Source organism: Girardinichthys multiradiatus, chromosome 5 (genome assembly GCF_021462225.1).
Source record: "Girardinichthys multiradiatus isolate DD_20200921_A chromosome 5, DD_fGirMul_XY1, whole genome shotgun sequence".
Taxonomy (NCBI): domain Eukaryota; kingdom Metazoa; phylum Chordata; class Actinopteri; order Cyprinodontiformes; family Goodeidae; genus Girardinichthys; species Girardinichthys multiradiatus.
The window spans coordinates 28344901-28372121 of record NC_061798.1 but is presented as its reverse complement, the minus strand read 5'-3'; the positions used below and the strand labels follow the sequence as shown (position 1 = coordinate 28372121).

At 39.2% G+C, this 27221-nt stretch overlaps 2 protein-coding genes across 4 annotated transcripts in view; both read right to left on the bottom strand.

Moving 5' to 3' along the window:
* Positions 1-3819, bottom strand: part of LOC124868259 (girdin-like) — a 32743-nt gene extending 28924 nt beyond the window's left edge. Inside the window, exons 1-3 of one of the 2 annotated variants that reach the window (XM_047365286.1) lie at positions 3677-3819; positions 3230-3569; positions 799-890 (exon numbers count right to left, since the gene is read on the bottom strand). In XM_047365286.1, the coding sequence (XP_047221242.1) occupies positions 799-890; positions 3230-3292 (155 nt within the window). In that variant the 5' untranslated portion in view covers positions 3293-3569; positions 3677-3819. Of the gene's footprint in view, positions 1-798; positions 891-3229 lie in introns of both variants that reach the window. The other variant, XM_047365287.1, reaches the window with a different exon arrangement.
* Positions 3820-11441: 7622 nt separating this feature from the next.
* pld5 (phospholipase D family, member 5) overlaps positions 11442-27221 on the bottom strand; it is a 30065-nt gene continuing 14285 nt past the window's right edge. Inside the window, exons 1-10 of one of the 2 annotated variants that reach the window (XM_047364589.1) lie at positions 24197-24519; positions 22188-22321; positions 20704-20887; positions 20391-20499; positions 18683-18810; positions 15148-15345; positions 13321-13472; positions 12987-13152; positions 12807-12897; positions 11442-12319 (exon numbers count right to left, since the gene is read on the bottom strand). In XM_047364589.1, the coding sequence (XP_047220545.1) occupies positions 12063-12319; positions 12807-12897; positions 12987-13152; positions 13321-13472; positions 15148-15345; positions 18683-18810; positions 20391-20499; positions 20704-20887; positions 22188-22321; positions 24197-24238 (1461 nt within the window). In that variant the 5' untranslated portion in view covers positions 24239-24519 and the 3' untranslated portion in view covers positions 11442-12062. Of the gene's footprint in view, positions 12320-12806; positions 12898-12986; positions 13153-13320; positions 13473-15147; positions 15346-18682; positions 18811-20390; positions 20500-20703; positions 20888-22187; positions 22322-24196; positions 24520-27221 lie in introns of those variants that run through there. The other variant, XM_047364588.1, reaches the window with a different exon arrangement.

Sequence of the window (27221 nt, the reverse complement as noted above, 5' to 3'; positions counted from 1 at the left end):
ATAATCTCTTAAGTAGCATCTTGACAGTATATATGGTTTTTTTTCCCTTTGGCACATTTGATCAGTTTGTTTTTCTGCAGTCAGCATGCTCAGCCTCAGTGCATAGCTCTTATGCTAATTTTTACATTTTCTGAGATACTCTAACCTGTAAGCAATGAGGATGTTACATTTAAAGTCTGCTGCTGACAACAAGGATCCTCTTTATTTCTGCTGGCAGACAATAGCGGCACTGTTGACGTCTGGATGCATAAAAATGCCTGATGCTCCACTGTCAGCTGCTAAATTACATTTACTACCCCAAAAACCTTCAACACTGACAGGTCCCTCACATTCACACTAGGGCTGCAACTAACAATTATTTTGCTAATCGATTAATCTGTCGAATATTTTTTTGATTAATCGATTAATAATCGGATTGCAAAAGGTGCTTATTAGGAGCTTTTTAACAGAATTTAAATCAGGTGGAGGTAAAACTCTGCCACTTGACAAGTTCTGCATGGAGCATATTTAGACAAACACGGATTGTCATCTTAAATGCAAAACATGTGTATTCTTGGCACAGTTTTGGCCTAATTAGTGCTCTGAGTGGGTTGTTCTTTCAGCAAATTACATGTTTTAGAGTCTGTTTACTCTAGTTCATGATTATTCAATTACTAAATTAGTTGACGATTATTCCAATTAGTTTTTTCAGCTCAACTTCACACACATTATTATGTTGCCACTAGTTTTAAAATGCAATATAAAAGTGTTCACATTCATAAGAGGCTGCAAGTGCTAAAGAGAGGTACGCTGACTTACATTTCAGCCATTATCATGTTCAAAATCACTCCATCCAGAAGGTCAGAAAAGTCCAAGTGGATGCCCTCATCAGCTGGAATGAATGTCTTCACCTGCTCACAAAAAAGAGACACAGGAGCTTTAAAAGGTTGTCACAATCTCTAACCTGGCACTGATAAACAAATTAACCAATTAAATCAATGGAACAATTTGCTAATTTTTTGTAGATTTTATACAATATTTCTGAGTGGAAATTGTGTAACTTTAACAACTAAGAGATGCTTAAATAATTTAGTTACATTTCAACCTTGCTTATAATGTACATAAAACAACTGGTTACATTTTTAACACAATGTTACTTTTTGCCATTAAAGACAAGATACTACAGGCCATGTTTGTCAGTTTATACAGCAATCAGACATACCATTATGACCATTAATTATATCTTTATCATGACACTGGCCCAAGGTTGCATGGCGCCTTAAGCAGAAATTGATTTTGGGCCCCTTTTCTTGTTAAGAACATCACCACTAAGTGTTTCAATATGAATAATTGGTTATTATTTGCTGAGATGCATTTGTGAACAAACCAAGTTTAAACACAAAGAAAAGATTTAACTCATAGCAACAGATTGTGACTGTGTTAACACAACAATCAACAGTGAAGATTATTTTTTGGACTTTTACAAAACAAACATACCTATTCCTTTAAATTTTTACTTAAACATTGAAACAACTTAAAACCTTTTTAATGTATCTACAGTATGTGGAAACCATCAAATCAAATTTAATGGTATTCTTATTTTCAACAACTTAATAGGAGGCCCTTGATGGCTTTGGGCCCCTAAGAAGCAGTTTAGTTCTCCTGTGCCTTGAACCGGCTTTGATGTGGCATATTTTAAGAATTACCCGAAATTTGTTGAAGCAGTAAAAATGGTCAAATATAAGGATTTGAGGAAATTTGGTAAAGGCAAGGTTGTGATGGTTAGAGAACTGGTTTAGAACATCTCCAAAACCACAGCTCCTGTGGAGAGTTTCCAGTCTGTACTGGTCAATCTAACATAAAGGTCCAAGCAATAAGCAATAAGATCCCAGACTCCCAAGGCTCATTGGTGTGATTTAAAAGTGAAGACTGGTCCACGTGGTCAGATCCAAAAGATGATCTGGCATAGCTCAGATTACTGAAGAAGATATTATTATTTTTTCTTGGTTTAAACTTTAATTTAATCAGGAAAGGACTCTTACAATAGTATCTTGGCCAAGACAGGCAGCAGCACAAAAAACACGATTTCAGTTGTAAAATATTTGACAATCCAACCATGAAATGTTTTATTGTTTATTTATTATATTATTATAAATGCGCCAAGACCGAAAACAGCATTAAGATTCAAGAGTAATATGTCATAAATTTAGCAAAAGCAGAGATTGAAACATGACTATGGTAGCAAACTCCCAGAGGTTTAAGGAGTTTTGTGAATTATTCCATGCAGAGGGAGCAGCAACGCCATTTTTCCTAGATTAGAGACCTTTGGAACAGACAGTAGGAATAATCCTCAAGAACAAAGATGGTTGTTTTAAGGGAGTTTATTGGTAATGTGGGTCTGTTATGATGAAGGCAAACCATCTATTAGCAGTGTCCAGCATGATACAAAGCTGTCCTTTGGGTACTAGTCAGATTGCCCATGATAAGTGTATTGTAAACATTTTATGGAAAAACAACAATGTTTCCGTGGTCAACAGTTCATAAAAAACAGGATAACAGCTTATATTTAGAGTATCTGAATCTGGGGTTCTTAATTAAATACATTTCATTGCATTTTTTTCAATTTTATTTGTTTCATTTTAGGCCAAGTTGTGTATTTTTGGTGAATTTAACTTTCTTTTTTCTTAAATTCTTTGATGCACATTTTAAACTAAATAGACCAATCTGAGTCCTGCCTGTCTGTCTGAAAATTCATGTGCATATTTAATTTAAAGATATTACAGTTAACAAAGGCATTTATTTATAAATGAAAAAGAAATTTGAAAACAAAAAAAGAAAAAAATACTGTGTTCTTATGTTTTGATGGCAAACCTTAAATCAGCATTTTTGCCAAAGGAACACTGGTGGAGTACAAATCAAAATAACTCCAAAGTATTAAGTATCTAATGAGTTAACAGCTTATTAGAAAGTTTGACTTTGGCATTAGCATTGATACTAAACTAGCTAAAGCTGGATATAAACTTGAATTAAGGATTCATTTTCTCGATTAAACACAATTTTATGATTTTAAAAGAGGATGATGCATCCATTGATAATGGATGCATCATGATGCATTCAAGTATTTCATAATGTTAGATTAAAACATTTTTAAAATTACATTTACAACTTATATGCTTGATGAATTTTAACATTAAATTATTACCACATTTTTAATATTCTCTATAATTCCTCTCTACAGTCTGTTACTTACCCAGGTGACAAGGGGGCTCAGCATGAACTGATCCAAGGAGGCCAGGAAAGCTCCACTTTCCATCGCCCCAGAAAGCTTGTGTTTTATAGCTGCAGAAAGTCCAAGTCCTCAAGATCACGACACTTCTTTTTCAGAAGCACTTCATTCAGGACGTCCCCACCATACCATGTGGACAACATAAGAGTTGCATTTTTTATGACTCAAGGTTTGTCCTTAACATTTCCGCATTTGGTCCCGCAACAACACCCGGACGCAGACAGACATCCTCCCTGGTCGTTTGCTGCAAAGGCATCTGCTGTCTGTATCCCCAGGATCCCTCTTCCTCCTCCTCCCTGCCTGCCTGGCGTCACACGGGGAGAGTCAGCCAGGATGTATCAGCGATATTTAAACAAATTAACCGCGAACAAAAAAACCCTGTAACAAATAAAAACATACACATATATTTACCTTTTTTTTTTTTTTTTTTAAATAAACCTTTCTAAGCTACCACTAAAGATGTGCTTAAAGAGCGACGTGGTCGTTAATCTGTTACCATGGTGACAACGAACACACTAAATCAATCAGTCAAATCCAAACAGACAGGAACGCGATATAAACGTGTTGTTTTTGAGTTGTCGACATCATTCACTGAGAAGGTAAAAAAAAAAAACTCCACCAAACTTTGGTTGCAATGAGATGTCGTTTGGTTTAGCATTTGCACCATCTTGTGGTTACAAGTAAACAAATTTATCCATCCATCCATCCATGCAGTTTTAATTGTTTTCCAAGATAAGAAAAACAAAATGTACTAAGAAATGTTTTCCAGTATGGTTATTATATTAAAATATATTTGAAAAGGTCACACTTTTTAATAACCAGATCTTTTTTGTAGAATCATAGTTTTTTGAGGAAGTATGGTTTTCTTGTTCCAACAAAGGAATACACCTGTCTTATTTAAAGCAATCCCCACTGATATCTTTTCAGGAGCTCTGTTGTTACTGATTGTTTTCTGTTACCACTGGATCCTGGTGTTACCTCTGTTGGACAGATTTGGTTTCTTTCTAGAAAATATAAAAAATTCAGATCAAGCCATGTTTCAAAAAGATCTGACCTGTAATCCATCTGTCTGGACTGGAGGAAGATCCAGACTCTTTTAAATCCCTTCTAACCAGTAAGTGGAAGGTAATCTCTTTCAAAATTATTCATTGCTTTTATCTCATTAAAGTGTTTCTAATGAGATAAAAAAATGATATTGACAAAAAACTCCTTCCTCGTTAACCTTGAAAATGGAGATATTTCTGTATATTTAACATTGCATCGGCAGGATTTGAGGAACTTCAGATTCTCTTTTTTGTGTTTCGACTTCTCTTTAACTTGTCAGAAAATATTTTCTCCACATACCGCGCTAATAAAGGCAGGCATGCACTCTTGACAAAAAAAAAGTGCTCAAGGAAATTAATTTAATTGCGAATCTTATTGATGTGTTACATGCTTCTAATATTAAACCCAACGGTATGTTCATTCCATTCAGCATTTATATATATATTTTCAAATATATATATATATATAAATATATACTGTACAGACCAAAAGTTTGGACACACCTTCTCATTCAAAGAGTTTTCTTTATTTTCATGACTATGAATATTGTAGCTTCACACTGAAGGAATCAAAACTATGAATTAACACATGTGGAATTATATACTGAACAAAAAAGTGTGAAACAACTGAAAATATGTCTTATATTCTAGGTTCTTCAAAGTAGCCACCTTTTGCTTTGATTACTGCTCCGCACACTCTTGGCATTCTGTTGATGAGCTTCAAGAGGTAGTCACCTGAAATGGTTTTCCAACAGTCTTGAAGGAGTTCCCATGTTAACACATGTGTTAATTCATAGTTTTTATGCCTTCAATGTGAAGCTACAATATTCATAGTTATGAAAATAAAGAAAACTCTTTGAATGAGGTGTGTCCAAACTTTTGGTCTGTACTGTATATTTGATATTTCAAATATTTATGCACTATAAAATGCTAAAATGCACTATAACCTTTACAAGTGAACTTAATGCGAGCTTCTCTTAACTTTTGAATACACATGTCCGACAGTTCAAGGTTTCAGTGATTTTTGCACAAAATGCTGAAACTTAAGCGCAAAATTGACAACAGGCATTTGATCCATGAACTGACCAGTAGATTTCCTGGTTCAATCAGAATTGGCACTGAATCAATCCTCCTCATCATGCTGATCACATTTTGACATCATGAGACCAAGACGACACCTTGACGACAATTGATCAACAGCACCTTGCTCTTCTGAGGCTTCAAACAGGATGTTCTCAGACGGAAGTGGCCATTGAGCTTAGAATGTCACATAGTGTCATCAGCAGGTTGCATCAGAGAGACTAGAAGAATCACAGAAAGGCATAGAAATAGACATCCTTCTGCTACATCCCACACTGACGGCCGCTTCATTGTGAACAGTGCCCAGCGGAACCAGATGTTCACTTAACTTCAGGCACATTTAAGGGAGCTGAGAGGCACCCAATTGTCCAGACCATTCAAAACTATGTACATCAGTGTTGTCTGCATGCTAGACAACCTGCAAGGGTACCTGACCACACTGCCAGGCACAGGCGCCATTGCCTCGCATAGGCTAGGGAGGATTTGCGCTGGATGAGACGCTGGACGAGAGGCTGGACAAGAGGCTGGATGAGAGGCTGGACGAAAGGCTGGATGAGAGGTTGGATGAGACGCTGGATGAGAGGCTGGATGAGTGACCAGTGCGCCTCAGTGCTGTTCTCTGATGAAAGTCAGTTTATGTTGAGCAGAAATGATCTCCATCAACAAGGAAAGTGCTAGGCATCAGCCACTGTTGTCACCAGACGAACTTTGGTCGTGATGGTGTTTTAGTATGGGCACGTGTGTCAGTACATTGCCATACACTTTGTGAATGGTACAGTGACAAGCCCATACCACCTGAATAACATCATTAATCCAATTATAGTGCCCCTGCATAAACAACACAGGCCTAATTTCATCTTCATAGACGACAATGCTCCAGCTCATGGAGGTTCAATCGTCAGGTTTTCCAGAAAACCTATGGGATCAGCTGAGACACCATCCAGAGGCTGGTAACTCTGTACCACAGAACCTCAATGACCTCAGGGTCACCCTTCAAGAAGAGCTGCATGCCTCAACAGACAATTAGTGGACTGGTGAACAGCATGAGACGTCATTGTCAATTTGTAATTGATGCTCAAGGTCACATGACACGCTATTGAGACATTGACATTTTGTGGCATACCCACCACTATTGTTGGATTTTGTTTCAATAAATTGTGTAAGATGAGGAAATCACCATTGCATTCTTCTACTTGAATGCCCTACTTTCATAATAATACTGTAGCATAACCTTTTTGCATTTTCCAAACATTTCACCTAAAAGCCCAATACCCCTAATTTTTTGTAAGTAGTGCATTTAAATATATACATACATGTATATACACTGCTCAAAAAAATAAAGGGAACACTCAAATAACACATCCTATATCTGAATTAATGAAATATTCTCATTGAATACTTTGTTCTGTACAAAGTTGAATGTGCTGACAACAAAATCACACAAAAATCATCAATGGAAATGAAATTTATTAACCAATGGAGGCCTGGATTTCAATTCAATTCAATTCAAAAATACTTTATTAATCCCAAAGGGAAATTAAATGTTATTATAGCTCATATTATGAAGGTTTCCTCAAAGAGCCGTTGTAGATGCTGATGGCTGTGGGCAGGAAGGATCTCCTGTAACCTTAACCCTGTAGCGCTCCGTCTTACAGCAGATCTAAAGAAGCCTCTGACTGAAGACAGAGGGTGACTTGTGTGTGACTCATTTGGAGTCACACACAAAATTAAAGTGGAAAAACACACTACAGGCTGATCCAACTTTGATGTAATGTCCTTAAAATAAGTCAAAATGAGGCTCAGTATTGTGTGTGGCCTCCATGTGCCTGTATGACCTCCCTACAATGCCTGGGCATGCTCCTGATGAGACGGTGGATGGTCTCCTGAGGGATCTCCTCCCAGACCTGGACTAAAGTATCCGCCAACTCCTGGATAGTCTGTGGTACAACGTGACGTTGGTGGATGGAGCGAGACATGATGTCCCAGATGTGCTCAATCGGATTCAGGTCTGGGGAACGGGCGGGTCAGTCCATAGCTTCAATGTCTTCATCTTGCAGGAACTGCTGACACACTCCAGCCACATGAAGTCTAGCATTGTCCTGCATTAGGAGGAACCAAGGGCCAACCTCACCAGCATATGGTCTCACAAGAGGTCTGAAGATCTCATCTTGGTACCTAATGGCAGTCAGGCTACCTCTGGTGAGTACCTGGAGGGCTTCTAACGGTTTCTAACCGTTTGTGCAGACACATGCACATTTGTGGCCTGCTGGAGGTCATTTTGCAGGGCCCTGGCTGTGCTCCTCCTATTCCTACTTGCACAAAGGCGGAGGTAGCGGTCCTGCTGCTGGGTTGTTGCCCACCTACGGCCTCCACCACGTTTCTTGGTGTACTGGCCTGTCACCTGGTAGCGCCTCCAGTCTCTGGACACTACGCTGACAGATACAGCAAACCTTCTTGCCACAGCCCGCATTGATGTGCCATCCTGGATGAGCTGCACTACCTGAGCCACTTGTGTGGGTTGTAGAGTCCGTCTCATGCTACCACGAGTGTGAAAGCACCACCAACATTCAAAAGTGACCAAAACATCAGCCAGAAAGCATAGGTACTGAGAAGTGGTCTGTGGTCCCCACCTGCAGAACCACTCCTTTATTGAGTGTGTCTTGCTAATCGCCAAAGATTTCCCCATGTTGTCTATTCCATTTGTACAACAACATGTGAAATTGATTGTCAATCAGTGTTGCTTCCTAAGTGGACAGTTTGATGTCACAGAAGTTTGATTTACTTGGAGTTATATTGTGTTGTTTAAGTGTACCCTTTATTTTTTTGAGCAGTTTATATAAATATATATATATATATATATATATATATATATATATATGGCATGCCGTTCAGGGAATTATTTATACTTATATTCAAAAATCTGAATATATGGAATGAAAGTCATCAAGGAATTATGGGTAATGTGGTCCGTGGTCCTAAACAGAGAAGGGAAGGGCAGAAACTTCAAGTTTTTATACTATCATGATGTTGCCGCTAAATTAAATATTTTCCAGATGTGTTAAGCAAGAAAATAGACCTTAATATGTTATCTGACCAGTGAGTTTATCAACATTGAGCATAATTTGAAATTTAGTCTGGGGTTTTCGAAACAGCAGAGCTCGGTTCACAGATCGCCTTGGCTGCTGAACTAACCGAACAGTTGGAGTGGGGTTTCCCCTCTCACGTATCGTATGTCGGATAAGCAGGCTGTCATTTCCCATTACTTGTTAGTGGCGTTTAAATTTCAGTTTTGTGGCGAATAACAGCAACAACCAGAATATAGAATATATGGTTTTTCTCCTTAAATTTTTTATATTTTCAATTAATTTTCACATTTTGTAATCTCTCAACTCAAATACATTTTTTGTATGTCCCCAAAATAATTTTGGGACAAATTCATAGAGACCGTATGTATGTTGTATACCGTGGTGATCAAACACTTTAACGGTTACTTGTACATAACAGAAAAAAAAAATCTCTAAGTTTGACTTTCTGTAAACCCACCTTGTGAGAACTCTTAATTGTTTTTGATTTTTTTCAGGAGGATAGACCACATTTCCAAATTTGAATCTCTCATCTTTTTACCTTGTAAACATTTGTAGCCAATAGCAAAATAATCAAATTCAGTCTCTACAATCAGATAAGTGAGTTTGCAGAAGACTCGTTCTGGATAAAATCAATTGACAAACCTGTCAGGAGAAAGAATTAAATGTAATTTTCTAAACTGGCTTAAGATGTCCACAAGCAGAGTTTGGACCTCAATCCTTTGATCTTAAGTGGTTAACATCATCCATCCATCCATCCAACCAACTCGTTTATCTTTTTGGGGTCGCGATGGTCTACTGGTGCCTATCTCCAGCAGTCATCGGGCGATAGGCAGGGTACACCCTGGACAGGTCGCCAGTCCACCGCAGGGCAACACAGACGGGGGAATCAAGAGTATTATAAATAAAGCATTGTTCTTATTTTAATGAAATACAAAACTAAAACATAGAATATAGTGGGTGGAGTTATACAATGATGTACAGTAGGTGGCAGTATGCACCTCTGAATTTGTTGCGAACCGCCAGCAGAAGAAGAGAAGAAGAAACAGCAGCAGCAATAGCGCCAAAAGAACGGACCAAGAAACTACGGTACAAAGCCAGGTATTGTTAAAAAGTTTATATATGTCTTAATGTCGTTAATATATGCTCTTGATCCTTATTTACTGGCGGTGAGGTGTGACAGCGCATGCGCAATGTGAATCGACTAACTCTGCTCCACTAACCAGCCTGAGATCACGTGACACCAAGTCGCTGATGTAAATTCGTATTCTCATAGAAAATAAATCGTATTCACAGACTGTTTTAGCATATTGTATTCATAAAGAATAAACCACAACTGTAAACTTGAACTTTGTGTTTGTAATTTCGTGAAGCTGTAACATTTTATTTTGTATTCTTATAGAGAAAATATACAATACCTCTTTTGGATTTTACTTATGCACAACTCTTGACTAATATGCACACATTTCCGTCTTTACATACACATTGTTTTTGACAGCGTTCTTACCCCATACGATGTCAAGACATGAGGGTGAAGATACCAAAAATGTTGGGAGGATAATGTGACACAAATGAAATATGTAAACTGAGTAAAAGTATCAAAAAAATCAGGAAGAAAATCATGCATTTTATAATTTGGTACTTGCAGTTATTCACCTAATATAAAAAATGCGAACTATCTCACTTTCAGCGGCCACAAACAGAAAACAGGTAGCAAGAAATGACAGAGTGCCCATCCGAGATAAGGCAGGGATGAGAGGTGAGATCCCATTCCAACTCCGCTTAGTTTAGTTTAGCTTAACTTCGCAGGCTGACCGGCTTGTGAACTAAGCTGTGCCGCTCCCAAAACCCCAGAAGATATTTCAAAGGTTGCCCATTGTTGATGAACTGACTGGTCACATAAAGATTTTAGTTATACTTCTATGCTTAAAACATGTCGAACGTTTCTGCGACAAATTCAGAAAAGTATGAAAATGCTAAGTGTCCACGCTCGGCTCCTCTGTTTACGACTATTGGTGGTGCAATGCATTGTGGGATATGATGCTGGCCCAAGTCCGCAGAAGGATGGATCCTCAATAAAATGGAAGAAATAAGAATATCTATGGGTTATTTTAGAGTACTTCGTTTCATGCGTACTTAGTGCTTGAGCCACTGCGATGAAGTGTCAAAAGCACGCGAAAACACTCCTACAGACAACTATGCATGTTTTGAACCACATTACCCATAAGTCCTCGAGGGCAGTCCGACTTTCATTCCATATATTCAGATTTTTGAATATAAATATAAATAATTTCCTGAACGGCATGACATAAATATATATAATGTATCTATATATTTATATAGATACAGAGGTAGCCTGACTACCTTTAGGTACCGAGATGAGATCCTCAGACCTCTTGTGAGACCATATGCTGGTGCGGTTGACCCTGGGTTCCTCCTAATGCAGGACAATGCTAGACCTCATGTGGCTGGAGTGTGTCAGCAGTTCCTGCAAGATGAAGACATAATTGAAGCTATGGACTGGACCGCCCGTTCCCCAGACCTGAATCTGATTGAGCACATCTGGGACATCATGTCTCGCTCCATTAACCATCGTCACGTTGCACCACAGACTGTCCAGGAGTTGGCGGATGCTTTAGTCCAGGTCTGGGAGGAGATCCCTCAGGAGACCATCCACCGTCTCATCAGGAGCATGTCCAGGTGTTGTAGAGAGGTCATACAGGCACATGGAGGCCACACACATTACTGAGCCTCATTTTGACTTGTTTTAAGGACATTACATCAAAGTTGGATCAGCCTGTAGTGTGTTTTTCCACTTTAATTTTGTGTGTGACTCCAAATCCAGGCCTCCATTGGTTAATAAATTTGATTTCCGTTAATGATTTTTGTGTGATTTTGTTGTCAGCACATTCAACTTTGTACAGAACAAAGTATTCAATGAGAATATTTCATTAATTCAGATCTAGGATGTGTTATTTGAGTGTTCCCTTTATTTTTTTGAGCAGTGTATATATTATTTTAGATGAGACAAAGATCATAGCCCATGACCATAATGCTCTTGTTAGGTTAAAATATGTGTGAGCATGTTGATCGTCCTGCAAATTTCTGAATGCAGAAATAAATCCATCACAAATAAAAACATTTCTAAAAGACACATGGCATAAAGCTCCTGCACTAGTCTGTGCATGTCACTTAAGAGAAATGCACAGACTCTATTGTAGAGAAAAACATGGATCATTAAGGTAAATTGAATGTGTTGTGAGTTAACTTGGTTTTATAAGTAGATTTTACAAACAGCACATATTTTTCTTAAATGTTGCTTGCATATATAGTGCAGTAGAATATTGGTTGCATTCATCATGCAATAGTACATGCTCACATCACAGCTTATAACTCGCTGGGTACATAGTTGCCACTGGTGGGTTTTGCAGCTGTGTCAAAGCTACATTTTAACTGGATATTTTGGATTAAAGTTACAAATTCGGATTAAGGTCTATTAGTGTGGATATACACTTTCATCTGGGTACATGTTTGTATAATCTGCAGTGGTCAGGCATGGACAGTATTGGGATGTAATAGCACTGGCTGCTCTTATAAAGGGTTGTTCCACTCATTTTCCTCCTTGGTTTCCCAGTGATTTTTAGGCCACTGCAAGAGTCTGTATTTTCCCTGCTGATCTTTGCTTTTTTGTAGGTTCTTAGCGTAACGTGACCTCCAGTCTCTCTCAAATGAAGCTTTAATATGTTCTAGGATTGTTGCTCCTCTGTCTTTGGTACCATCCTTCATCCTGACAACCAGTCCGACTCCTGCGTTTATTGCAAAGTCGCTCCCGACCCAGTCGTGGTTCCCTGCGGACCGAACAGAGATAAAATTTAGCTTGAAAGTTCTTTTTTTAGTAGTTTTTACTACTATAATTAATAATTAAGTCTTTCCAACCTCTGTTAAAATGTTTACATTATAAATCAATGTATAACCTCTTTAATATACCTCCTGTTATAGCACCACTTTAAACCCCATACCTAACAAACGTCACCTCTGCTCCTGAGTGTTTTAAGACTCTCATGCTCATTTATTAAATAAGGCAAAAGCAAGAAAATCTATTTTTTGTTGTGTAAAAGATTGATGTGACATTAATTAAAATTCATGGTTGACCACATTTATATATGAGAAGATATCAATCGTCTTGACAAACTCTTGGCAACTACATGATTAGGAATTTTCTGAAGTTTTATTGTTTCAGTTTTTACTAATGTTCCTCCATGTGAAAATGCATGGATTATATTCTGTACAACTGTATTGTAAATTAACTAAAAACAGAGTCTCGACAGTGCGTACCGAGGTAGACAGCATTGTCAGTCACCATGTACTTGTTGTGGTTGAGTCCCAGTTGAAAGTCCTCCTTCTGTTCTTTGTGACTGAAAAATCGCTGTGAAGTAAGGAAATTAGTTTGATTCAGCCACTGAATGATAAAAATATGCAGCGTGACTAAGTTGCAACTTTCAGTGATTCACCTACCACCTCCAGGGAACAGTTGTGAAGGTGCATGCACAGAGACTTGAGGGAGGTCACAAAATTAAAGGTGAGGGGGTGAGTTTTCTTCCAGAAGCTTATGAGCAGGCGGACTTTGACTCCTCGGAGCACCACAGCTTCTCTGATCAGCTCATCGATAGGTGACCAATACCTGTAGACAGTTTTGGAAATAAATGTCTCAAATATCAAGTTGCTACACTCAGGATTGGTTCAGGTTACATAATTTAATTAAACGCTTAAACACTCCAATAGACTCAAAGCTACAGACCAAAAAAAAAAAAAGAAATCTATATGTCAAAGCTTTTCCACTCTAACCAACCTTGTGACTGAAGTTCCTCTAAAGCTCCTTTTGACCAGAGGAAGATAATCGGTCACAGAAATGAAAATAAAGGTTTTTGCGCTCTGGATGACTTGGTAGATGGCGTCTAAATCTCTGGTGCGATCTTTGGAACAGAAGAGTTCGGGTGAGGTCTGCAGAGAGGAAGCAACACTTAAAAATGCTTCCACTTAATTTTTTCTAACATTCCAAAAATAAAAAAATACAAGATCTACCAGGTCCAAATAAAAAACTACACATTTAAAAGTTTTTTGTTTTTATTACAATCTTGGTGTATGCTGATGTGCATAATGGCCCAAACAGTTATTTTTTTAGATTTCTCCAATGTTGGGGTGGGAAGAAAACAACAATGCCCCCTTCTGAAGCCATGGATCATTATTACAGGAAGCAAGGCTAAAGAGGAGTTTGAAGCATCCAGAGGCTGTGACAGCATGGCTCTATTAGCATCTGTGGGATGATAGATGTCCTAAGCGCAACTGATAACTATCTTGCAACTTGGAGGGTAGCAAGAACCATTGCCACCAAATTAGGCTATAGTACTGAGATAGTCAGACTCAGTGTGATATTGACATAATTAATCATCCACTGTGTGCATTTCTTGTTAGTTTGTAATGAACGTTTTTATAAAGGGAGTCACCGTTAGGACAAATATATTAAACTTTATGTCTTATGCAGACTAGAAAAACAATAAAATGTTTATTACGCACATTTTGCACTCAATTGTAGTACATTTAGAAATAAAATTTCATGGCACTACAAACTGAGAACTAGCTATAACTGCAAACTTTATTTCCAAAAAAGGAACTGGGTATTTATGGGGTTCCATTAGTGCCAAAAACATGTTTATTTGTCTATGTAAGGTGTATATGTAGTGTGTTTATGTGTCTGTGTAAGGTGCATATGTAGTGTGTTTATGTGTCTGTGTAAGGTGCATATGTAGTGTGTTTGTGTCTATGTTAGGTCTATATGCTTTGGCTTTATTTTCTAAAGTATGTCATTTGGAAAAGAAAAAAAACCAAACAAACATAATGTTAGGTTACTAATCTCGTATAAATTGGGACAAACATTTTGGAACTATTAAATACAATTACAAAATGAACTTTTGTTTGTTGTAGTTCTTTAACTGAAAAATCATTTTTTATGTAATAAATTATACTGGAGAGAAATTTCAACACAGTAAATTATTATACAGTGGCGCTTGGAATTCTGAGCTGAACCAAGTTGTTTTTCAGTGGTTGTCAGCGTTTCCAGGGGATTCATTTGAACTTCACCTTAAGTCTTTTCATTGAAATGCTAAAAGGTTTAGAGCATGGCTCTTCATTTAAAACCGCTATAGGTCAGCATAACACATTAGGCACAGCACATAGATGCAGCACAGTCCATAGACACATTACAATACATAAGCTCACTACATATACACTTTACATAGACACATAAACATGTTTTTGACACTTAAGGAACCCCATATAAACATCCCAATTTCTAGTGAACTTCAATCATTTGAGTCTGATTGCTCTGACTGGCCTTCTTGACCTGGATTGTGTACTCATATCCCTGTGCATTAGCTACCTTTTACTTCATGCTGAATGTGTTGTGTAGCATGTCTCTTGAGAATACAGTATGGCACTGCAATTGCATCATTCTTTTTATCCTTCTTGTACCATGTTCTTTGTTCTCTTTTAACAGGGAATTTGTGAAACGTTTTTACTGATGGATCATGTTTGTGTTGTGTAATAGGGGCATGAGTGTAACTCTCCTAAAATATAAACATGTAATAAATCTTCTTATCGTCAATAAAGTGTTCCTTACAGACAGATAAGCCGTAGCCGGCGTGGCATTAAGCTGCAGCTCCAGGGCCTCATGTTTCCCATAGAGGGCTGTAACTCTCTTCGACCAGATGGAGGGGATATAGTCCCTGTCATGAAGCTGCCAGTAAAATGAAAAGACTCTGTGGAGGTCCAGGGCGAGACAGCTGCAGTTATACACAACCACTCCAAGTTCTTTCCTCTGTGGGGTGTTACAGACAAAAAAAGCTGAGAGAAAACATGATGCAGCAGAAAAGTTAGAGTCTCTAGTGTACACACTTTCTGAAAGTTAGGAAGGATAAGAGACAACTACATATCTTCACTGTCAGTACAGTCATAAGAAAAACTAAGTACACCTCACCAATAAACAGATTGTAGAACTGGCCCTTACTGGAATAACTTCCAAAATAGTTTTCTGTTTGTCATTGCTGTTGAGGAATTTAGCTCACTCTTCTTTTTCAGTTCATTGAGATTTACTAAAAAAGAAAATATTGTTTTCTAGAATTTTCACAGCAGTGTAGTCAGGTTTACATCTGAAGCTAGATTAGACATTAACACCTTGATTGTTTCTTTTTCTGCCATTCAGTTGTAGATCTGCTGCTGTGTGATCATTGTTGAGTCAATTTGGATGAGTTTGGTCCAATAGTCAGCTGCTGAACAGATGTCCTTGACCTGAGAATACGTTGGTATACAGATGAGTTCAAGGTCAATATAATGACTGCAAGGTGCCCAGGTCCTGTGGTTGTATTGATATGCTTGGTTTTCTCCAAACATGGTGCTGAACTTCATAGCCAAAAATCTCTACTCTGGTGTTTTCTGTATAATGGACATTGCTCCAGAAGTCTTTTGGCTAATTCAGCTGCAGTTTTGCAAACCTAAGTCGCAGTGGTATAGTCTTTCAGACCTTTTCCTAGCAACCCTTCTGAACAAATCATCACTGTTCAACCTTTATCTTATTGAACTTAGATGAACTTTATAATTTAACTTGCAAGATCCAACAGCTTCATCTCAGGTCTGTAATGTCAGGCCTGAAATGAAGCTCTCGGATTTTTTTTTTCATGCCATTTCTCTCAGATTTGCATGGTTCACCTTTGGGAGATTTCGCCACATTATCCACTTTTATGAAGCTTAGCAACTGTTTTAAATTCAGCTGCCAACCTTTCTTGCTGTAGAATAACTTAAAATTGTTAGTATGTGATCGTATAACACTTTCCACCCACATGCTCCAGACAAGAACCTCCCCCCCCAAAATACATCAAAAATGTTATGTTTACAGGCAGCCTCTTGTTGTTCAGTGATTTAATCTCTGACATTGTGCTGTTTTTAAAATACTGAAAAGGTTAAAACTTTATCTGTAATGGTAAACGGCCTGCACTTGTTTAGCCCTTTATCAACTCCTCAGAGACCCCAAAGTGCTTTACACTACAATCAGTCATTCACCCATTCATCCATTCATTAACACACTGAAAGTGGTAAGCTACATTGCAGCCACCGCTGCCCTGCGGCACACTGACTGAGGCGAGGCTGCCATACAATCGGTGCCACAGGGCCCTTTGACCACCATCAGGAGGCAAGGCTGGTGGTTCGAACTGGCAACCCACCAGTTACAGGACGAACCTTTACCATTGTTTCCACCATCGCCCTTAAATGTAAATGAAACTGTCCAATAATTTCAGAAGTCCAAATTTTCCAAATTCAATATTGCAGAAAAACGGATAAATGAAAATACACTGGTCAAAAAAAATAAAGGGAACACTCAAATAACACATCCTAGATCTGAATGAATGAAATATTCTCATTGAATACTTTGTTCTGTACAAAGTTGAATGTGCTGACAACAAAATCACACAAAAATCATCAATGGAAATCAAATGTATTAACCAATGGAGGCCTGGATTTGGAGTCACACACAAAATTAAAGTGGAAAAACACACTACAGGCTGATCCAACTTTGATGTAATGTCCTTAAAACAAGTCAAAATGAGGCTCAGTATTGTGTGTGACCTCCATGTGTCTGTATGACCTCCCTACAATGCCTGGGCATGCTCCTGATGAGACGGTGGATGGTCTCCTGAGGGATCTCCTCCCAGACCTGGACTAAAGCATCCTCCAACTCCTGGACAGTCTGTGGTGCAACGTGACGTTGGTGGATGGAGCGAGAAATGATGTCCCAGATGTGCTCAATCAGATTCAGGTCTGGGGAACGGGCGGGCCAGTCCATAGCTTCAATGTCTTCATCATGCAGGAACTGCTGACACACTCCAGCCACATGAGATCTAGCATTGTCCTGCATTAGGAGGAACCCAGGGCCAACCGCACCAGCATATGGTCTCACAAGAGGTCTGAGGATCTCATCTTGGTACCTAAAGGTAGTCAGGCTACCTCTGGTGAGTACCTGGAGGGCTGTTTGTGCAGACACATGCACATTTGTGGCCTGCTGGAGGTCATTTTGCAGGGCTCAGACAGTGCTCCTCCTATTCCTACTTGCACAAAGGCGGAGGTAGCGGTCCTGCTGCTGGGTTGTTGCCCTCCTACAGCCTCCTCCATGTCTCCTTGTGTACTGGCCTGTCTCCTGGTAGCGCCTCCAGTCTCTGGACACTACGCTGACAGACTTGCCACAGCTCACATTGATGTGCCATCCTGGATGAGCTGCACTACCTGAGCCACTTGTGTGGGTTGTAGAGTCCGTCTCATGCTACCACGAGTGTGAAAGCACCACCAACATTCAAAAGTGACCAAAACATCAGCCAGAAAGCATCGGTACTGAGAAGTGGTCTGTGGTCCCCACCTGCAGAACCACTCCTTTATTGAGTGTGTCTTGCTAATCGCCAAAGATTTCCCCCTGTTGTCTATTACATTTGTACAACAGGATGTGAAATTGATTGTCAATCAGTGTTGCTTCCTAAGTGGACAGTTTGATGTCACAGAAGTTTGATTTACTTGGAGTTATATTGTGTTGTTTAAGTGTTCCCTTTATTTAACAGTTCTAGATATATTCTTGAATGGCCATGAACTAAACAGGAGGACTTAGTTTTAGGTTCATTCCATATCAGTATGCGCCTCCAAAAGGAACAAAACTGAAGTTACTGTCAGTCATGCTACCTTGGTAGGTACGCTTCTGCCTTATTCTCTTTGTTGTTCCTCTCCTGGCTCTATGTGATTTCTCCTCTCTCACTTTTATATGTCTTTTTTCCTTCCCTCTGGCTCCTTGTTTTATTACATTCAGTTTTGGTTCTTTTGCCATACACTGCTAAGGCATCAAATGAACTCTATTATCACCTCAGTGTTGTAGTTCCACCTTATTAAAATGTAATGGTTTGTCCTATACTATGAATTACACCATAAATAAAAAGAGAAGCCATCTTCGAGCACCCTTGAGGCCTGTTAGAAGATGCATCTGTGGTGGAGATTTCCACCTTTAGGGTGCTAAGATGATCCTTTAATAGATTTTGTGTATGACTTAAAATGACTGTAGACCTCTCAAAGCTCGACAACTTAAAAGCTTAGACAAAGCGAGCTCAGCTGATGTTTGTTGTTACCTTGGACAGTGACCTCCAGTCCATTTCAGCGCTTCCAATGTAAATGTGCGTCCGATCCACTATCCAGAATGAGGAACGTAGGCCTCCTTTGGTGAGAGCTGTCATATTGACAAAATGAACCTGTGCATCTACAAACAACAGTTTGATTGGAAAAACAGAATAAGGAGGTGGAAATACACCAACTGCCCTTGTGTTGCCTGAGATATCAATGAGGGCAGCAGTACTGATGAAAAGTGTTACAGATTTTAGTTGTGATTCTTCATTTATTAGCAAATCTGTAGGCTGATACATAGAATACATTTTAAGGTATTCATAACCATCAAATTTTGCACGTTACAGCCACAAACTAAAATTTTTTGGGATAAACCAACACATAGTATTGAATAATTGTGAAGTGGCAAGGAAATGATACATGATGATACAGATCAAATTCTAATAAAGTTGACCAGCATTTGTATTCTGTAGAACCAGCTTTCATAACCCAACTCATCAAGAGACTGAAATCTTTGCCCATTTCTCCTTAGGAAATATCACTAGCTTAGTCAGATTGGATGGAGAGTACATGCGAACAGCTTTGATGTAAACCTTTCCATTGTGCCTCTGGTTGCATATTTCAGGATCTCTGTCCTGCTGGAAGGTGAACCTCTGCACCAGGATTGTCAGTTTTTATTAAAGGATTGTCCTCTAATTTGCTGTATTAATTTACCCATCAATACTGACTGAGTCCAGTATGATAGCACCACCACCATGTTTCGCCATTAGGATGGTAATTGCAGGGTGATAAGCAGTGATAGTTTTTTTGCCACACATTAGGAGTTCTTCTGAGAGCAACAGGATGCACTAGATGTTATGTTATTTGGGGTTATCAGAGTTAAATCTACTGAAAACAAACATACATACTTTTTATTTTATAAGTTTATAAAACTGTAAAAACAAACTATGAATTATTAACCCTCTAATATTATGTATTACTTTGTAATACATGCATTGAAGGAAGGAGCCTGAGCTTGGGCGGTAGGTCAAGAGATATTGGCTAGAAATAGTTGGGCTCACCTCCACGCACAGCGTGGGCTCTGAAACCCATCTTCTTGAGAGAGGTTGGACTCTCTTCTACTCTGGAGTGGCCTGCGGGGAGAGGCGGCGGGCTGGGGTGGGTTTGCTTGTTGCCCCCCAGCTCAGCCGTCTCATGTTGGGTTTACCCTGGTGGATGAGAGGGTCACATCCCTGTGCCTTCGGGAGGAGGCCCGGTTTATGACCCAGGAAACACTGGAGGGACTATGTGTCTCGGCTAGCCTGGAAATGCCTTGGGCTCCCCACTGAGGAGCTTGAGGAGGTGTAAGGCGAGAGGGAAGTCTGGGCATCTCTACTGAGTCTGCTGCCCTACCGACGTAGTCCCGGATGAAGCGGAAGACGACGAGTACAAATACGAGTACAAGTACATGCATTAAATTTGTGGTTGCAACGTGACAAAATGTGAAAAAGTTCAAAGTGTATACTTTAACAAGGCACCGTAGTTTGAACCTCAGTTTTGTTTGTGGCAAACTACGGTTCCAACCTTCACAAAGTCTCTACATCACAGCAGGATCCTGTTTAAAAAGTAGAAAATGCCTTCAGGTTGGCAGAGTAAAGACATATAAATCCTATTTACCATTTGTCACAGTAGTAGAAGAAAAAGCCATTATATGATTAAAATGTGACAGCCACTCACTGTCTGCTGCCAAGGCTTTCAACTCAGAAGAGTTTGTTAGACTACTGGCAATCTTCAGTTTAACCCCTCGAGATTTCAGCTTGAGCAGTCTCTGGAACAGAAGCTGACCCTGAGGAAGAAAGAAGATTTTCTGTTCTGCTGTAGCTGAGGATTTCAACAGTGCTTCTGTCTTTCAAAAGGGTAACACTTACATTTCAGCAGCTGTAACCTCATTACAAAGACGGCTCAGGTATTTAATTAAAAATAATTGCTTTTGCTCTGTAAGGACACTTGGAAATCACAGTTGGTTTATTTTCTGCAGAACGACACGTACCTGTGCTGCAGTGCTGGGTGCTGGCTCCACATCCCAAGCATTTAAGTCCCAGACAGATGACACCACCTCCACTGAGAGCTTTGCTTGTTTCAGCAGTGTGTGAAAGCCAACAGAAAGAGGAATGTGATGCCTGCCATCCATGTGAAGAGAAAGGTCGTCTGGGATGTTCTCCACGACCACGATCCTGAAAGTAACAATTTCTTTACTCCTTTTGTAGTTCTACTGAGAGCTCTGGTAGTTTTCTTCTGAACAATAATAACATGTACTTCCTTTTGCAAACAAATTGGAATATATTGGGAACAAAAGCACAGCTGGGTAGTGAAGTATGAATTTTCACTACAGGATTTTACAAATTACATCTTTTTTTAAAAAGTGCTTTAACAAATTTGGTGAATCACAAGAGGAACAGGTATTTAGCTGATCATCTTACATTAATACATACTAGTGGATAAGTGAGTTTTAACAGACTTCAAAATAGATTATGACGCATTCAAGTTTAACTTGAATGGAAAGGTGTTCAACCTCTATGCTGAGCCTTCATGCACAGCTCAGATGGTTAGCTACAGCCATACAGACAGAAAATAGGAACCTTTAAAGTTGAATCTGAAAAACGTGCAAAAAATAAGGAAACAAAGAACATGAAAACTCAAACAAATGTACTCTTAAGCAGGGGTCTTCAATGTTTTTCAGTCTGGGACCCCAATATCTATCTATCTATCTATCTATCTATCTATCTATCTATCTATCTATCTATCTATCTATCTATCTATCTATCTATCTATCTATCTATCTATCTATCTATCTATCTATCTATCTATCTATCTATCTATCTATCTATCTATCTATCTATCTATCTATCTATCTATCTATCTATCTATCTATCTATCTATCTATCTATCTATCTATCTATCTATCTATCTATCTATCTATCTATCTATCTATCTATCTATCTATCTATCTATCTATCTATCTATCTATCTATCTATCTATCTATCTATCTATCTATCTATCTATCTATCTATCTATCTATCTATCTATCTATCTATCTATCTATCTATCTATCTATCTATCTATCTATCTATCTATCTATCTCTCTCTCTCTCTCTCTTTCTCTCTCTATCTGTCTGTCTGTCTGTCTAAAGCAACATTTCTGTTCTATAACTACCTTTTTCATTTGTTTTCTGTGCCATAATCTATTCCAAGGAAACTTAATTTTGTTTTATTTATTACCTGTGAGGCCAGATTTGAAAAATTCACAGAATAAAAATGCATCCCTCTGTGTGTGATGAACCTATTTAAACATATGAATGTCACCTTTTCAATTAACTTACAGAGATAAATAAACTTTTTTATGATATTCTAAGTTTCTGAGATTCACCTATATGTGTGCAATTGATGGATTTCTCATCTTGTCCTGCATCAAATCAAACTCTCCAAAACCCCCCGCTTGTACCTCGGTCCACCCTGTTTGCAGAACCTCTCACCGGCAGTCTCTGCTGCAGTTTTCCTCTGTGATCCCATCCTCACTGTCCCCCCAGATGTCCACAGAGAAGATCAGCACCATCAGCACAGCAGAGCAGCAGAAGAGGGCCAGTGTGGCGATGCACTTCTGCTGGGTCTGGAAGACAAGTTAGAAACAGAGACACAACACAAACTAAAGTCACACCACATCATTAGCTGCTAGGGGAGGGGGTCACACTCAGTGAAAATGATCAGCCTTTAAATGCTAATGTCTTTAGTCGATGCCATTGATTAGATGTTAGGGGTCATGATCAATACAACTACTGTGCGATAGCTAGAAGCCCTTGTGTTTTCAGAAACAGTGTGGTGCAGAGTTCAGAGCTCTCCATGTTAGTCCCACCAGGTAATGAAAAAGAGCACCTGACAAACAAAGTGGAAAGTTCTTGAGGTGGAGCAGTCATAAGGAACATATTGGGGAACTCTGGTTCATGCTTCTCTGTCTTCCTCCAACTAATCCCCAGGTGAAAGTAAACTTATGAGCTCAGTATTTGGATGGGCAGAGACAGCGTTGCTTTTCCGAAAAGCAATATCAAAGGCTTTATTTGTGTGCGCAAACATGCCTGTCCAGTATATTGTACACACCAGCTGCAATATGTTTGGAGCGACAGCCAAGGTTGTCGTTTGAGGTTATAACTTATAAGTGTTGAATCTCTTAGTTTTAGAAGCGCAGTGAGATACCTCTGTTTTGCTTACATCTGCAGGATTTTCCCAATCTCGTTCCCCTATTTGGCTTTGCTGGTTTAGGAGCTGTCAACATCCCATAACTTATTCTCTTTTGAGCATTTGTTCACTCCAGTCAATTTCATCCCACTGATGCATTCGGCTGTGCATGCAGTTGGAAAAAAATCAGACCATCCTCACCTCCCGAGGCAGCAACTTTCATCAAGATAAAATAATCAACATTATTCAGCAGCCTGCTGTGGAGATGAAGGCTGCAGGATGTTTTTGCACACCACTCCTTTCCCTAACGTTTGTCTCAGGGAAAGAGGCTTAGCATTTCATTGCTGCGCTCCTCTGCTGTCCAAGGAGACCATTTGAGCTCTTCATTTCATTTAGCGGAGTCAAGGTCCAGAGGTGACACGTGGATGTCTGCTTAGCCACAAAGGAAATAAAACTTCATGAATCAGAACTGGACTGGCAGGCGGAGACAGGCCAGTAACTCACACACTACTGAGTCACCCCAAAAATACAGGAGCAAATTTACAGCAGCCAGTAAAACCAGCTGACATGGCTGGAAAACAAGCAGAGTTTAATACGAATGCTTCTTGTTGGGTTAAAATGTGTCAACTGACTTAGGATTTTAATAGAAAACTTACTTGATCTGGAACGATCAAGTAAGTTTTCTATTAAAATCCTAAGTCAGTTGACACATTTTCATAGAAAACTTACTTGATCGTTCCAGATCAAGTAAGGAATAAAAATGACAATATTTTTCAGTCATTACAATTTTTTTTGGTCAAAATTAAACATAAACATTGTTGTCTTTTCTCAGTTTAAAAAAATTATTAAACATTAAATTATCATATCTTTTTTGTCCAGGTAAAATGCATTATTGAGAGTATTAATAGTATTTATTTATTTGTTTAAATATCTATTTATTTATTCCCATGAAAGACCTAGCCACAAAGGCAGCAGGAATGTATTTGGGATGTGTTAAAGATTTCTTCACATTCTTCACTTTGTAAATCTCTTCAACAATGATTGACTGACAAATTAAGAAAATGTTTTCTGTCACAATACAGAGTCAAATAAAAATGTGAACACTTTTTATTTATGTAAGTCACACCTGACGAAATAGAGTTCATGCGCCAACTGAAGAGCCATAATTTAGTGGTATGAAAAGTCGTATGGTTGGTCTATTTCTTATTCTTTAGTTTTAAGTTTTTAAACAAAAATAAATGTAATGAGTTTAAGACTTGAAATCTACATACAAAGTAGGAATAATTATGATGCAGAGAGCTGTGAACATCACCTTCATGGGCTCCTGCGGGGTGGGTCCTGCCATGAGAGCCATACTCCTTCAAACTTCTCCGACAAATGTTAAACAGCAGCTCAGTCCCACATGTCTGTGCAGCTCTTCGTCTTCATTCCTCCGCTCCACCTCAGATCTTCACTCTTTGCTGCCGTCTCCATCTCTCTGCTTCCTTGCCAGCCAGAAAGGGTGTGTGTGTGTGTGTTCCTCAGTTCTTGGTTCTTAACATATCCTCAAATGTTTCGTCCAGGCTCTTTGTGTTCCTGCCACTCGCTCAGCTTCTCGGTGGTGGAGGAGAGAGAGAAAGATGTAGAAGGACCAACCCCTCTGACTCTAATGACCAATACAGAGCTTCCTTGCCTCCTCCCTCCTTTTCTTTTTCCTTCTGGATATCCTTCTGTTCTCTCCTGTGTGTAAAACTCTTCTGACAGAGAGCATTTGGCTCCGGCAGGACAAATTGTTCAAGACTCAATTAGCAGGTTCTGTGAAGTTTCAACTCAGTGCACACTTGAGTCAGACCTTCTGCCTAACCTGATCACTACAGTGCTAAAATTACTGTGCTTTTCAGTAATGACCAATATTTCACTGCATTAACATTTCAGTTCTGCCGCTTCAGTTTCAAAGAACTGCCTCGGCATGTGGCACAGAAACACTTCAGTGGGAGTCAAATGAAATATGCACACACTTTATTTAACTCAACTCTTCCCTCACAGATGAACACACAACATTGCCTGATGGCAAAATAACAAAATATGCTGCTGACTGCAGGCAGTTTGCACCTCTATTTATGAGCCCAGCACTCTGTACAGAGAAAAGTAGGATTAGTGTAAATGGGGAAAACCCATTTACCTCCGTTTACAGTAGAGTTACAATTGCTGGATGGAGAAAAAGACAACCACAGGAAATATAAACAGACCTATTCTCATAATGGCTGTTGGACTTTGAGTTTGGTTTGGTAATTTTGATTCCTTTTATTTTGAGTGTTTTGTCCTTTTGGTTACTAGTGTTACTCCTTTACTTCAGGGCCTCTTGTGTCTTATATGTTCATTTACTCACCTATGCAGCATTTATTAATCAAACTCCCATACTCCTTGGTTCAGTTACTCTCTGTCAGATCCTCGGTTGTCTTCATCCTGCTGTGACCAGTCGTTTCCTGTCTCCTGAGTTAATAAAATAATTTATACACCATGCTCTTTTAATATTGTCTCTCTGTAAACTAGACACTCTGCTGTCACCTTGTTAGGTAAAGTTGTTTATGCGCTTGTTAACACAATCAACAACCCTATTCATTTAGGCATCCAGATATGATGAAGATGACTTGTTGACATTTATACTGTGCATCAGAATGCAGAAAAAAAGGAGATTTTGTTGGTTGTTGGTGTCAGACAGGCTGATCTCAGTATTTCATGAGGTAATGATCTACTGGGATTTTCACACACAACCATCTCCTGGGTTTACAGAAAATTGTACAAAAAGAGACCATATCCAGTGAGCAAGAATTGTCTGGATGAAAATGCCTTGTCGATGTCAGAGGTCAGAGGAGATTGGGCATACTGGCTCCAGATAATAGAAAGACAACAGTAGCTTAAATAACCACTCATTTCAAACAAGGTATGCAGAATACGATCACCAAAGGTGAAGGTGCAACCAGTGTGTGTACATTACTAATGGCACTAAAATTCAACGTTGTCGAAGGACAACTCATGCTGACGCTCTCCATCTAGATGTTTTTAACGATCAGTCTGACACAATTATTTTAAACAAAGTAAGTCAGAAGTTCTGAGTCTGATAACTGACACACTATATTAACTTGGATGACAAGGCTGTGAGAAAACCTCACACCTTCTTACACAGTCACATTGAAACGTCTTTAAAACTGCCAGTAAAAATGTTTGACAAATAGCTGCATGTGGGTTTGCAGTGGCATTTGTTTTATGTGTGCGCTACAATGTATTTCTTTTCTTTTATAGTTTTTGCAGAGGTTTGGCCAAGCTTCAAAAATGTTCGGAAGGTATTAGACCCACTCTTGAGGAGGAGAAGCAGCACAGCCAGTTACTGAGTAGGCAGCAGAATGAACAAGCCGACACTTTTTGACCAGCTCTATAGAAACGTCTTTAGATCTAGTTGAACTAACTAGCGGGATGATGGCTTTCATCTTTCTGTCTAGAGGACAAAGCAGCGCATCTGTCGCAAAATCTTTACCCTGATGCTGTGTTGCATATCTGAGTTAAAACCTGAACCAGTTATGGAAATTGTGTGGACTACGGCCACCCTTCAACCATTGTAGCATTTGATTACCAAAAAGACTTTTTGGGCAGCTGGTGACGAGACATTACTGACCAAGGATTTCTCAAGCAGGCCCTTCATTGGCTTAGGCTTTCAGATACAGGTCCTTCTCAAAATATTAGCATATTGTGATAAAGTTCATTATTTTCCATAATGTAATGATGAAAATTTAACATTCATATATTTTAGATTCATTGCACACTAACTGAAATATTTCAGGTCTTTTATTGTCTTAATACGGATGATTTTGGCATACAGCTCATGAAAACCCAAAATTCCTATCTCACAAAATTAGCATATCATTAAAAGGGTCTCTAAACGAGCTATGAACCTAATCATCTGAATCAACGAGTTAACTCTAAACACCTGCAAAAGATTCCTGAGGCCTTTAAAACTCCCAGCCTGGTTCATCACTCAAAACCCCAATCATGGGTAAGACTGCCGACCTGACTGCTGTCCAGAAGGCCACTATTGACACCCTCAAGCAAGAGGGTAAGACACAGAAAGAAATTTCTGAACGAATAGGATGTTCCCAGAGTGCTGTATCAAGGCACCTCAGTGGGAAGTCTGTGGGAAGGAAAAAGTGTGGCAGAAAACGGTGCACAACGAGAAGAGGTGACCGGACCCTGAGGAAGATTGTGGAGAAGGGCCGATTCCAGACCTTGGGGGACCTGCGGAAGCAGTGGACTGAGTCTGGAGTAGAAACATTCAGAGCCACCGTGCACAGGCGTGTGCAGGA